Below are 12375 nucleotides of genomic sequence, written 5' to 3'. Positions count from 1 at the left end.
CTGTGCATCGCGCAGTCCTTCGCAAAGAACTTCGGCCTGTACGGCGAGCGCGCAGGCGCGTTCCACTTCGTCGCCGCGCCGGGCCCACAGGCGTCCGCGACAGCCGCGCACGTGGCGTCGCAGCTGGCCATCCTGCAGCGGTCCGAGATCTCGAACCCGCCCGCGTACGGCGCGCGCATCGCGGCGCGGGTCCTCAACGACCCCGCGCTGTTTGCGGAGTGGGAGGCCGATCTGCGCGCGATGAGCGGCCGGATCGTGGAGATGCGCCGCGGCTTGCGCGAGCGGTTGGAGCGGCGCGGCACCCCGGGCAGCTGGGACCACATCACGAGCCAGATTGGCATGTTTAGTTTTACGGGCCTGAGTGAGGCGCAGGTGCAGCGGCTCAGGGAGAAGTGGCATGTTTATATGGTGGGTCTTCCTCTTCTCCTCCTCTTCTTCTTCTCTTGCTCCCCCGCCTTCGTTTCCTCGTTCATTCCCCCTTTTTCTTCCCTTGACTTTGCCATGCATGTCTCATACATTAGTACATGCATACATACATATCCCTTTGCTAACGTGGAGGAAACTGGCGTTGCAGACGAAGAACGGCCGTATCTCCATGGCGGGGCTGAACAGCAACAATATCGATTACTTCGCCGAGGCGGTCGATAGTGTCGTGCGGGAGGTGTCGTAACTAGTTAATGGGGTAGCTTAGTTAGGGCTGGGGGTGAAGGGGTTGGTTGGCAAAATAAAAACTCCACGTAATGAAAAAAAAAATCCGATATTAAACATCAAAAAGCAAAACAAAACAAAAAAAATAAAAATAAAAATAAAAATAAAAATAAGAACCGGAAAGAATTTATTAGTAGTTAGTTATACTAACTATCTTAGTTAATCGGTTCCGGTTCCAATAACCTCTTAACACGGGAGATGTGGGGGAAGAGGAATAGTAATTGAAGAACAAAAAGCGGACATGAAATGATGGTTTTGGGGGGGTTTTTTTGATAAAGGAGAAAGAAAGGACGGTCTCTTAATGTTGGTTGGTATTCAGTTAAACATATATATAATCTAATATCTCTGCTCTGCTCCTCTTTTGCTGAGTGAAGACTGCTTCCTTGCTGCTTTGCTTTCTTTACATGTTGATATGATAGTTATGATTATGATTAGATTGGGGGCGGAAGACTAGCAAGCAAGCAGGAAGAGCTGCAGATGGAAGTAAGTATACATACATATCTCTGGATAGAAATACACGCAGAAGCCAGGTCAGATGAAGACTAGCGACGAGAAAATAAACAAGAAATATGAAAAACACGAACCCGTCAACAGGGATTAAAAAAATATAAATGTGCGTCAATGCAACATAAACGCCGGGTATGTGCCGTCGTAGCTCTATATATATACTGGTACACACGCATATGGTCTGTATCTTAGAAATTTCCCCCTTTTCGCACTTACGAGGAAAGGCTCCCGCTCCCGCTCCCCGCTTGGCCCAGCATTAGAAACCAAGTCCCTCCCTAACTCCTTCTCCTTCTCCTTCTCTCTCGCCATGGTGCTATTGACACCGCCGCCTCCATTTCCATTCCCACTGCCATTGCCACCACTCGTACCCCCAACCCCTGTCGCCATCTCCCTCCCCAACTCTACCTCCTCCGCAAACATCCGCTCCCTCATCCACCCCACAATCCGCGCACACAGCGGATCCACCCTCTCCATCCACGCCCACGCCACAGCATACAACACCGTATAGAACACCGGCACCGCAACCACAAACGTCGCCGTGCCCCCCCTCCTCAGCTGCGCGGGACTCCCATCCTGATTCTTCCGCCCCCACTCCTCCGCCGACGCCGCCGACGCCCCGTACACCATCCACACCAGCAGCGAGCGCAGCAGCGTGTTGTGCAGCAGGTAGACGGGGAACGAGCAGCGGCCGAGGAAGTTGAAGAGCGGGTGTGTGAGCAGCCGCCGCGCGTTGCGCGAGAAGAAGACCCCCGTCATCAGCACCGTGCAGCCGACGTTGACCCAGTAGCGGCCGATGAAGCGCTCGGCGTGGACGGGCGTGATGCTGAGCATGAGCCGGCGCATCGCGAACGACCAGCCGGTCCACTGGTGGTTGTCCTGCGGGAAGGAGCAGATGAGCAGGCCGACGAGGATGAGGAGGGCTGGGAGCGGTTTGGGGAGGGTGGAGGTTGCGCGCGAGCCGTAGGTGGCTTGGAGGTGGGCGAGGAGGAGGCCGGAGTTGATGTTTATGCCGACGATGTCTTGGGGCGGGGTGGGTTAGCCTTTTTTTTTTTTTTTTTTTTTTTTTTTTTTGTGATATATACAGATATATATATGTTTGGCGCGCATATAGAGGCAATACCACTTACAGTCGCTTGTGCACCATGAGAAGATGTACAGGAAGACGATGATGGTGATTCTCCACCGCGCCCTAACCAGCGCCGTCGCTAACAGCGTCAGGTAGATCCTCATCGACCCGCTTAGGAAGAAAACAATAGTCCAATGGACGGGATCGTAGGTGCCGTCCCCGTTGTTCCAAAAGAACGTCCAGTTCCTCAGCAGCGCCTTGACCGCCAGCCAAAACGTCGGCCCTGGGGTTTTGGCCACCATCAGGATCCACGGCGCATCGGCCCTGCGCGCAATATTGAAACCGCCCAACTGGCAAACGGTCCATGCCACGGTTGCTCCGATGTTTGTCGGGAAAAACAACCTGCCCGAGCGGGTGAAGGTCGACTTGGCCAGGTTCGTCAGGGCCAGCTCGGTGTTTCCGGCCTGCATATTCTTGATGGGGTTGATGGAGTTGACGAAGCCGGTGACGAGGAAGAAGATGCAGACCGCTGCCCGGCCGCCGACGCAGAGCCGGATGATGGGGAGTTGGAAGAGCAAGGGCGGGCCTTCCTGGGAGGTGGAGGGGGAGTGGAGATATGGGGCGAATGCGGTCAGGATGTGGCCGGTTACGACGATGAAGGAGGCGATTCCGCGCAGGCCCTGGGAAATGTTAATTTGGGGACGGGAGGGGCTTGGGGGTGTATTGAGATATAGATATATCTGTAGATCTATATATTTCGCAGCTACATGAAAGATCTCGTAGGAAAACGTACATCGATCCAGTTATCATCGCGCCTTTTCGGAGGAGCCATGGCTGCCGCTGCCGGAGAACCGGTGGACACGGATGCCTCTGTACTTTCTGATGTCGAGAGAAGTAAATTCGAAGCGATTTGAGTTGCATGAGAAAAGGACGGAGACGAATATGGATACCAAGATATGGCCTCTTGCGGGAATTACACGCAGCAGCCAACCACTGCACACCCGTTTTTGTCCCCTTTAGTGCATGGAACGAATGGTATCAACTCGATATATATATATATTTATATATATATTATTCGGGATATAGGGAGAAACGAAGAAAAGCCAGAGGAGTTCAGAGTATCCCCTCGATGCTAAGGAGGGAGAAAACTGAGCCCGAAAACCTGGGCTTTTGCAAATACCAAATGCCGGATTTCGAGAGGGAGAGCCGATGAGCGAACGACAAAAGCGAAGGTGGAGAGAAAGGAAAAAGCAACGAATTGGATATTTTTTGGTTCTTCACGAGGCGTTACCCGCCGCCATGGCTTCTTGGAAAATTCTCGTTCTGAACAGGAAACTCCAGGGAACAACACTGCAGAGGACAGCGTTGTCTCAATCTCCATAACTAATAACAAGCCAGAGAAGACAAAATTGAAGGAGGGAGGCCAAGGAGGCCGCTCCTGTAAGAAAAGTGGAGAGGACTGCATGGATGAAGCGCGAAGCATTTCGCCAGAACTCCTCCCACCAAGGCTGCTTCGTATCCAAACCAAGCCAAGAATCAAGAAAGGGGTCAGGGAATTGACTTGACAAGGTTTTCCACCGCCAAGTCGCCCGGCCGCGAAGGGTTCTTTTTAACTGGGCGGAGGCGGTACAGAGGCGTGCCAGAACATGCAGCGGACCAAGTGGATGCTAGCTGGTTGGCTGCATTCAGGAACAGATCGGGTCATCAGGGCACCGGTCTGCTTGGCGGGCAGTTTGTGCGACGCTACGATCGAGCCTCTGGCTTGATGGTATTCTCCGTGATGCATATCTGGCATTGAGAGATGGCTGGCGGTGGCGAACGGAGGGGAGAGAGGCTCTCATGGGGGTTGATACGGAGTAGGGTGCTTTATCGTCTCAGCTGTGAGATATTTCTTCTGTTGAGGCGTTGGGTGGGGGATCGGGTGGGGGATCGGGGGAAGGATCATACATCCTATGGGCGGATGGGGAAGATGCGGAAGCAAGAGGAAATGATATTCAGGAACAGGGTTGAGCAAGTTAAGAGGGCAGACAGGATGGAGACTTAAGAAGAAGCATGTTTGCTGGCCGTTGGCGAAGATTTCAAGTTATGATGTGGTTGGATGGCGGGTTAGGGTTAGGGTTAAACTTGTGGTTGGTTTCTTTCATCGAGACTAGGTATGGAGTGCTAGTTCTACATTTACTATGTGTTATTGCAGCTCGACGCCGGATTGTCAAAGAAGCAGGTGGGTCTTTTATATGTCTATCCTATTTTGCTAAATACGTTACTGAGGGAATATGGCTGAGGATTTTCTTGGAAGATCCTTAAAACAGGTCCATCTTTTCCCTTTCCATTGCATTTCTTTGGAAAGGAAGAAATCGCTCAGAGAGGAGCCGCGATACGCAGTAATTCTACGAATATACTATATATAGGGAGTGGCTGTAATGAAGCTTCGCACAAGAGCTACTGGACCGTATATCCGTTAGATATTTGACAGATATAATACCAGCAAAAAGGCGGGCCATTCTCAAACCGCTCCTACCAACCTGACCGGCGAGGCAATATCCAGGGAGAGGTATCAATCCCTCCACTCCGCTGTGGTACATCGTGCGCAGTTCATGGATCCAAATCAAAATATCGCATCCCAAATAATCAACCACGTACACAGCCCAACGGTCCCCCAGAAAACTGCTTGGGCGGTACTCCGCCGCTCGGTAGCCCGCTTGAGATCTTTATTGGCTTGCCCTACATTGGTCTCCGTATTGGCTGCGTCCGAGACAAGCTGGTTGATGAAATCCTCCTGCGTGGACAAATGCATGACCAGCGTCTGCTGCAGGGAGGAAATCTCCAGAAGTGATTTCTCGGCAGTCCTATGATTGATAGCTTTTTCATTAGAGTGGTCTGCCAACATAGGATTCTTCAAGGCTTGTTGAAGACAATCTCGAAGGAGCGGCACCAATGGGGTAAAATAAATAAACCAGTGGAAACGAGTGGAAAGAATCGCATACTTTACTTTACCCAGAGTATCTTCATAATGCTTCAGCAGTCCGTCGTTCTCCTGCGCGAATAGCTGCAGTTGCTCCGGTGACAGCTTCGATTCAATTTCAGCCTTCTCTTTCTCGTCAATCACGTCTGGCAGGATATCAGAAGCAGTCGGACGATCCCGCATCGACAACCCTCCTCCGTCACTGCCTGGCCCGAAACCACCTGCACCCACTCCGGGGACACTACTCATCTTATGCAAGACGCTCTTCTCCTTCTCCTTAATCCGCTCAATCCTCTTTTCCACCATTCCCCTCTGCACCTCTGCGACGCCCTCCAACCGCCCTCGCAACCACCACAGCACGTTCTCCCGTATCGTTTTCAACGTCCTCTCCGTCTCCTCCAGCCGTCTCTGCTCTGCCGAGCCCGTGCCACCGGTCTCTACCTGACCACCACCAGCAGCCCACTTCCACAGGGCGCTGTTCTTAAAATCGAGCCCGAATTTCTTGCGCAGGAGTGTCGACTGCATTTCTTGGCGCAGGGTTTCGGCTGAGGCGAGGTTGGCGATTGAGCTGGAGAGGTCGCGGAGGACGAGGGCTGTGGAGGAGTCGATTGTGTCGCGGTCTGTGTCGGTTAGGTGTTGTTTTTGGGCTGGTGGTGGTTGGGGAGCTGTGGATGTTGTTGATGATGGGTGGTGATGCGAGCGGCCATTGTGGGGGAACGGGGCTCGCGGTGTGGTAGTGGAGAGATACGATTGTCGGATAGACTTTAGGTAGGTGAGGAGGGAGGTTATATGGGAGTTCTGTCCATCATATCTTCTATGTCAGTTTCAAGGAGCTCAGTTGGACATACAGATAGATAGATATGTATAGATATGGCGGAGACATGTAGCATTCCTCTCGCCCTTCCTCCCCATTCTCTTATCGTTTCATAGTTATCTTCGTTTTACATACTATTCTATACGCCTCCTTCAAAAACTCATCCACCGTCTCTGTTGAAGGCCGCTGTGCTTCCCTAGTCCTAGCTAGTGATCTGGATTGAATCGCCGTGGTGCCATGGGTCTTGAGGAGCTCGTTGACGAGGGGCGTGATGTCCGTCATCACGATCGTTGCCGTGGCATTGGTTATGTCCGGTATCTGGATATTTGAATAAGAAGGGGTATCTATATGTGGAAAGCTACCTACAGCTAGCTACTTACCTACGATTTGTCCTGTCCAGTTGTTGATGGTTCTTGCGCTTGTGGCTACTGTGGCCTCGCGGAGAACAGGCTTAGTCATAGCCCTATCTCGTGGTTATACGTTTGGGCGAAGCAACCAACAGGAGTGCTATATAAACTACTGATGTTATGTAAAACTAAAAGGATATGAATTTATGCCGCAAAGCTCATTATAAGAAAAGGACGGTGAACACCAGATAGACGGGTATGAGGAAAAATTTGTGGGAATACTGCTTACGTACCGGAGGTACTTCCTGGGAGATCAGAAGGAGCCTCGGAGAGCAGGAGGGCCGAATATTAAAGAGTCCATTAAAAGGCCAAAAGCAAAAGAGAGAAGGGGAAAATTAGGAAAGAGATAGGCGATTGAACCGGGGAAACGATTCATGTTTATATTTCTGTATAGTATGTACCAAAATAAAAGGAAAAATTCTAGTTTGATAATCCCACTATGTCACACAACTTTGTCCCAGGCCAAGTTCACTTAATTAAGATACTCTTTTTTCCTCATAGGAAGTACTGCATGCTAGGGGCTAAGCCTAGAATTCACATATGGAACTATAAGTCGGGAAGCAGATGAAAAAAAAAAAAAAAAAAAAGAAGAAAAAGAAAGAACGGCGGGCTATCCACAGTCGATGGCAAATAGCGAAAAGGAGAGATGTACATGCAGTATATAGCTCGTGGACTCGTGGTAAATTATAGGTTTGGTATATAAATGATTCTCATAAACATGTGTCGAAATGGACGGGGAGATAAGAGCCAGGAGGAAGAGCTGATCTGACATCTATATATAAACCGTTTCACTCTTCTTGTACCCAAATCTGCAGTAGTCACGGAAAAGAATCAGCATTGGGCACGGATACGTAAATTTCCAACAAGAAGATAGATGTACACATAAGTAAACAGCACTAAAATTTCTTTTTGTTAAAAAAAAAAACGTACCTCGATCTTTCCCATATCAAGCCCATCTTTCCTCGCTTCCTGTTTTGCCGCTGTAAGCAGCATATCGAGATCATCCTGGTCACCCATCGTAACCATATCCCCATCATCCTGCATCTGCATCCGCACCCGCTGTTTAAACCCAAACTTGTCCCGAATCTTAGCTTCAAATTCGTTATATCCAACTGATCCGCCAATCATGATAAATCGCACATCACTGCTCGCATGCACCTTGGCCCTGATCTTGCGCACATCTGCCCGCCGTGAGGGTTGCCGCCGGTGTGAACGTGGCGGAGGCGCAGCCATCATTTCGAATTCGCCTTCGTCTGCTGAATCGTCTTCGTAAGTGTCACTAACGTAGTCGCCATCCTCCGAATATCGGGCTGGTTGCGCTTGTTGTCGTTGCCGCCTGACACTTGGCCCTCTAGTAGCTCCTGCCGGTCGGCCGTTACGGGGTTGAGAGTACATGTCGAAAACTTCATCAGCGTACCCATCTTCGTCCACAGGTGAAAAATTAGAGTCCTGCTGCATTCGTCTGGTTGTTTCTCGGTACAGCGGTCGGCCATTTTGGTCGCGGCTCCGCGCGTTGGAATATTGTCTGGTGGGAGGACCGCGCGGCTCTGACGCTGTGCGGACGGTTCCTATTCGCGGTTTATCTGCCTGTCTAGGAACTCCCGTCGCACTAGAGTCATTCGTCGGCACAGCTGTTCGACCCAAGTCGAGCATCGGTGGCCGAGGGCCGCGTCCTGACAGACCAGAAGAATTGCTAGGAGAGCCACTGCCAGCAACGGAGGGTGGTTTCTCTGACTCGGGAGGCGGTGTGGGTGGGAACAAATTTCGGCTGAGGGGTGGTTCTGATTGCTGTCTCCCTCCACGGCTGGTCAGGCCCTTCTGTACTAGATTCGAAGCAGCGAATGAAATTGATTCAGGAGGTCGGTCGTCCTTCGCTGTGTCGAGCACAGTTCTTTTGATCTCAGACCCTTGGAAGCCAGTGAAGGCATTCGCACGGTCAGAAGCAGCCACTAGCCGTGCTTTCCCGAGGTATTCTTTAGTTTTTAAATTCTTGACCTTTGCTTCACTTGGTCGGTATACGACTCCGACTGGAATAGAGAATACGGTATAACCCTAAGCAAGTCATGTTAGTCAAGGCATCCAGGGTATGAATGCTCAAAGCTTGCGGGTCTGGGCGAGCTACCTCTGCGTTCTCCTTGATAGCTTCGTCAATGACTTCGTGGTCCGGTTTAACCTTTTCTTTTGAAGCATATTGAAGGTCCTGCATGCCAGCCTCTGTTTGCTGGAGATAGACGTAACATAGGCCCCGATTAAAAAGAACTTCACAGGAGTACAATTGAAATTTCAGTCCCAGCTGCTCATAATCAATCGACGTATTTCCTCTCAGGTAGAGTAGGGTATCGTTGAAATTGGCGAGGGCTTCTTCGAAATCGCCCACGAGGAAGTTGGAGACACCTTGTTGGAAATAAGCAACGGCAAAATACTGGTCGAGTGCAACAGCCCGTTGATAGCATTCCACCTAGAAGCGTCCAATTGATTAATACCTGTATTATTATAGCCTTCCTCCAAAAAAATCCTGGATGTAATGTTTTTCCATCTTTAACGTACCGCTCTAAAATGTTCTCCTAGAGTTGCGTAGATGACCCCACAGTTGAAGAGGATTTTGGATGTATCGGCGATATTATTGAAGACTTTTAGAGCCTCTTCAAACTCATTATTGTCGTAGTTCGCGAGAGCTTGAACCCAGGTTTCTATCTCCTATATAAAAAGATATAGTAAGTCATCAGAAGGAAACCAAAAAATATAAAATATACCGAAAAGCATAGGATGCGTCTTGTTTGCGATTTCCTTACCTGTTTTAACGACATTTGGGCAACTTGTGGTGTTCCCCGCAGCACGGATGCAAGGGCGGCTATCCAGTCCTGGGGCGCTGATGATCAAAGGGTTGAAACTAGATGCCAGTAGGGTGGAATAATATACAACTTGTGAAAAGGTAACTTTTGCTAGATGACTGATATGTTTCGATGTTATTTAGAAAGAGAAACGAAAGATGGAGCAGTTGAGCGTGTTATTTCTCTCGCGGTGGCTAAACCGGCCACTTTCTTCTCAATCCGCGTAGGAGGCCTATCTGGGCGTGTGATGGTTGTGATTAGCGGAATGGCTTGCAGCTGATCCTCTCGTTTTGGGGCCCCAGCCTGCCAGATTCACCACGTAGCCGCCGAGAAATACCTTGCGAGGTGAATATTCGGATGAGGTATGACAGGGACCTTTGGTTCGCTTGCTCAAGATCTTAAGGCTGGGCGAGCTAAGTTCCCAGGCTTAGACGGCCATTATTCTTCCTCCCGTCAGCCGGTTAGAATGTGTTGTTCCTTGAAAATGAAGAACGAGGGACAAATCGAAAATTTAAGATTCCTAGAAAAGGATCTCGATATTTGCGCTTTAGAAAATGATTATATAACTGTTCATCCGCACGCGAAGACTCGAAAATATGGGCAACGATCCAAAGAAAGATAAACTGCGAGAGAATCCGTGAGAGGGCCAGCCTACTGTCGATAGTCTCCTCAGTTCCAGTCTTCTTGCTGGGTAAAAATAAACCACCAGGATTAACGTCCACGAATGAATGGAATGGAAGGGTTCGAATTGCCGCCGGTGAAGTAGTGTAGATGCATCCGAGTACAAGGTTCAAGACCGAAAGAGAAGAAAAAGTGCCGGACATGCTATGTAATGTACTGTGCATAATCCTCCCATGGCTCGGATGACAGTGATGGTCTCCTCCCAAGTGACGGGGTCCGTGATACTGGTCTCGACCTGGACAGGGGAAAGCGGGGCGAGCCGCCTCAACCTGTCCATTGTCGCAGGTGGCTCGAAGGGACATGTGTCGCCCGAAGTTCAGGGTGGTGCATCGAGCCAGGATCCGCCATGGACACGAAACATGGGTTGTGAGATGTGACTTGTTGGAGGAATAAGGAATTGAGGGCAAATCGATCCTGGGCTCGTCAAAGCAAGCCTTGGCTGAGGGCGACAGGGTGCGCATTGTTCTCCATAGGATCCCATTATTGATACCACCGGCTCTTCGACACCGCAGCCGAAGGACGAGGGAGCATGGCATCGTTGGCATGGCATCTGACGCTGCTGGTTGGCCGTTAGGATGAGGTGCCCAGCCTGCGCGAACGGGGTTGGCGGCGACGGGGAACATTTAGGGGCGCTTAACCAGCCAACCCTACAGGCTACGGGCCAACTCGAATGCAGGCTTCAATATGGATGGTCTTGAAAGGCCGGGCGAAAAGTCGGTAAAAAAAATTGATTCCTTTCCTCCGACCTCACAGATATCATAACCTTGATGAGAAATGAATGTTTCTCTGCTGTTCGATCCTACTGGCAACTGGCATCAAAACATCGACTCTCATGAAAACGCAGTCTCATGACGATGAATCGGTTTCCGGCAACTTAGGTTTGAAGCGCGTGTCAGGGTTCAAACGCTAGCATATACAGACGCATGAAGGGCAAGTCCTGGCTAGAAGCTACATAATGAGTCTACCAAGGGATGGCATGAAAGCCAATGTTTTTGCAAGTAACATGTCTGTTTCCTATTTACGTCTGGTATCACATCTAGGAAATGCATTCTCAGCCATTTCACAATCGTCAAGTTTAGCCTTTTCTTGACCTTCCATGGCTGTCAGTAATTTCCCTCATCCCTATTCACAGAGCCTTTCTGCCCGGAGACCCAAAATAGCTGTATGGATTCGGGAATACGCTTCAAGGGGACAGGAAGCCAGACCGTTCTGAAACCTTACGGCCAACGTAAACACGGGAACATCCACAATTTTTCTTCACATCATTCCCTTCGAAACCTGTTCTCGTCGTTCTTCCCATACGTTCTTCCCGGAACAAGAGCAGACCATTTTATCGTTATCCCATATCCCAGCACTGCGAGCAATAACTCCAACCGGCGTGTTTGGATCTTCCTTCTGGAACGGTCCCTCTTTGGATTTGGACACCACCATGCTTCTCCCAATCAACTCCCAGACTGCAACAGGACGGCTAAGGAAAACACTCCCCTTTCCATTACCGTCCACTTCTATCTCACCTAGTACTCCTCGCGGCTGCTCTGGCCCTGGAACCTTCTGTTTCACAGCTTCCCATATGCCACCAGTTGATGCTGGTCCCTGAGAAATATCTCCCATATCACGTACTGTAACCCAATACTTCCCCGGCGAAAGGCCGTTTATAGTAAGATCAACAAGCGTCAATCTTGGGGCCACCTGGACCATGCGCGCGAGACCACGGATTGGATTTTCTACCGTAGTGGAATGTGTCTCTAGGATACATACTGAGGCATCTTATGCCGCGAGAAGAATATTTGTAAATAAAACAGAAGGTAAGAGTTGGCATCCTAGACCACGCTGAGGGGTATATGGGATACGGTAAAAATAACAAGGTGTAAAAGGGTGCCGTGTGCGAGCGGGAAAACTAACTGTTTGAGGACCCGCTTCCTCTGAGAATAGCATCTCTTCCAGTACTCTGAATTGCAGCAACTATAGCAGAAGGCGCCGCAGTTCCTTCCACCAGGAGGATCTGGTCCTTCAAATTACCCTGCACGTTTTTGACCCCTAGATAATTCTCGCCGTTCAGTTGCATTTCTCATTGCCGCAGCCAAAAGCGGATAAAGTGTTTGACTGAATATCCCACCTACCATCCAGAGCGTAGAGGGACGTAGATACGTCCTTGATACAGTCATCGCAAGTCAGAGGCACCGAAAATGTCGCCTATCCATTTCCAATTAGTATCAAACCCGCTGTTAACAGGAATAAAAGGCTTTTAAAGTAGTACCTGAAATGACTGCATCATGGGTAACTGCGCAAATGAAAGGCTTGGCGATCAATCAACTGGTGAGAAATCGATATCCGTTCAATATATAGTAGGAAAGGGATATTCATAGGAATGACCTCGGTCTCCATGGCGTCAGACTCGT

At 50.0% G+C, this 12375-nt stretch overlaps 7 protein-coding genes across 7 annotated transcripts in view; 2 read left to right on the top strand and 5 right to left on the bottom strand.

Moving 5' to 3' along the window:
* HCBG_08053 (aspartate aminotransferase) overlaps positions 1-670 on the top strand; it is a gene marked incomplete at both ends in the record, with an annotated part of 1862 nt that extends 1192 nt beyond the window's left edge. Inside the window, 2 exons of the mRNA XM_045435102.1 lie at positions 16-408; positions 575-670. Coding sequence (XP_045284408.1) covers positions 16-244 — 229 coding nt within the window. The remainder of the gene's footprint in view (positions 1-15; positions 409-574) is intronic.
* Positions 671-1158: 488 nt separating this feature from the next.
* Positions 1159-3113, bottom strand: HCBG_08052 (uncharacterized protein; the record flags this gene model as incomplete). The annotated part of the gene is made up of 4 exons (XM_045435101.1): positions 1159-1179; positions 1432-2234; positions 2343-3021; positions 3075-3113. The coding sequence occupies 4 exons, from the start codon at positions 3111-3113 to the stop codon at positions 1159-1161; spliced, it is 1542 nt and encodes a 513-aa protein (XP_045284407.1).
* A 377-nt stretch (positions 3114-3490) lies between these two features.
* HCBG_08051 (uncharacterized protein) lies at positions 3491-4079 on the top strand (the record flags this gene model as incomplete). Its single annotated transcript, XM_045435100.1, has 3 exons — positions 3491-3513; positions 3697-3828; positions 3914-4079. The coding sequence occupies 3 exons, from the start codon at positions 3491-3493 to the stop codon at positions 4077-4079; spliced, it is 321 nt and encodes a 106-aa protein (XP_045284406.1).
* Positions 4080-4679: 600 nt separating this feature from the next.
* Positions 4680-6516, bottom strand: HCBG_08050 (syntaxin; the record flags this gene model as incomplete). The annotated part of the gene is made up of 5 exons (XM_045435099.1): positions 4680-4723; positions 4922-5127; positions 5266-6041; positions 6193-6375; positions 6442-6516. 5 exons carry the CDS (start codon positions 6514-6516, stop codon positions 4680-4682), a joined length of 1284 nt encoding a protein of 427 aa, XP_045284405.1.
* Positions 6517-7252: 736 nt separating this feature from the next.
* On the bottom strand, positions 7253-9271 carry HCBG_08049 (NADPH oxidase regulator NoxR; the record flags this gene model as incomplete). The annotated part of the gene is made up of 5 exons (XM_045435098.1): positions 7253-7273; positions 7395-8516; positions 8587-8922; positions 9012-9161; positions 9257-9271. The coding sequence occupies 5 exons, from the start codon at positions 9269-9271 to the stop codon at positions 7253-7255; spliced, it is 1644 nt and encodes a 547-aa protein (XP_045284404.1).
* A 485-nt stretch (positions 9272-9756) lies between these two features.
* On the bottom strand, positions 9757-10599 carry HCBG_08048 (uncharacterized protein; the record flags this gene model as incomplete). Its single annotated transcript, XM_045435097.1, has 1 exon — positions 9757-10599. The coding sequence occupies one exon, from the start codon at positions 10597-10599 to the stop codon at positions 9757-9759; it is 843 nt and encodes a 280-aa protein (XP_045284403.1).
* Positions 10600-10965: 366 nt separating this feature from the next.
* HCBG_08047 (superoxide dismutase 1 copper chaperone) lies at positions 10966-12251 on the bottom strand (the record flags this gene model as incomplete). Its single annotated transcript, XM_045435096.1, has 4 exons — positions 10966-11742; positions 11879-12013; positions 12097-12169; positions 12234-12251. 4 exons carry the CDS (start codon positions 12249-12251, stop codon positions 11234-11236), a joined length of 735 nt encoding a protein of 244 aa, XP_045284402.1.
* Positions 12252-12375: the final 124 nt, after the last annotated feature.

The sequence above is a fragment of the Histoplasma capsulatum genome, assembly GCF_000150115.1.
Source record: "Histoplasma capsulatum G186AR genomic scaffold supercont2.13, whole genome shotgun sequence".
In the NCBI taxonomy this organism is placed as follows: Eukaryota; Fungi; Ascomycota; class Eurotiomycetes; order Onygenales; family Ajellomycetaceae; genus Histoplasma; species Histoplasma capsulatum.
Note: the sequence above shows the minus strand (reverse complement) of the source record. Positions and strands in the feature narration are given on the sequence as shown.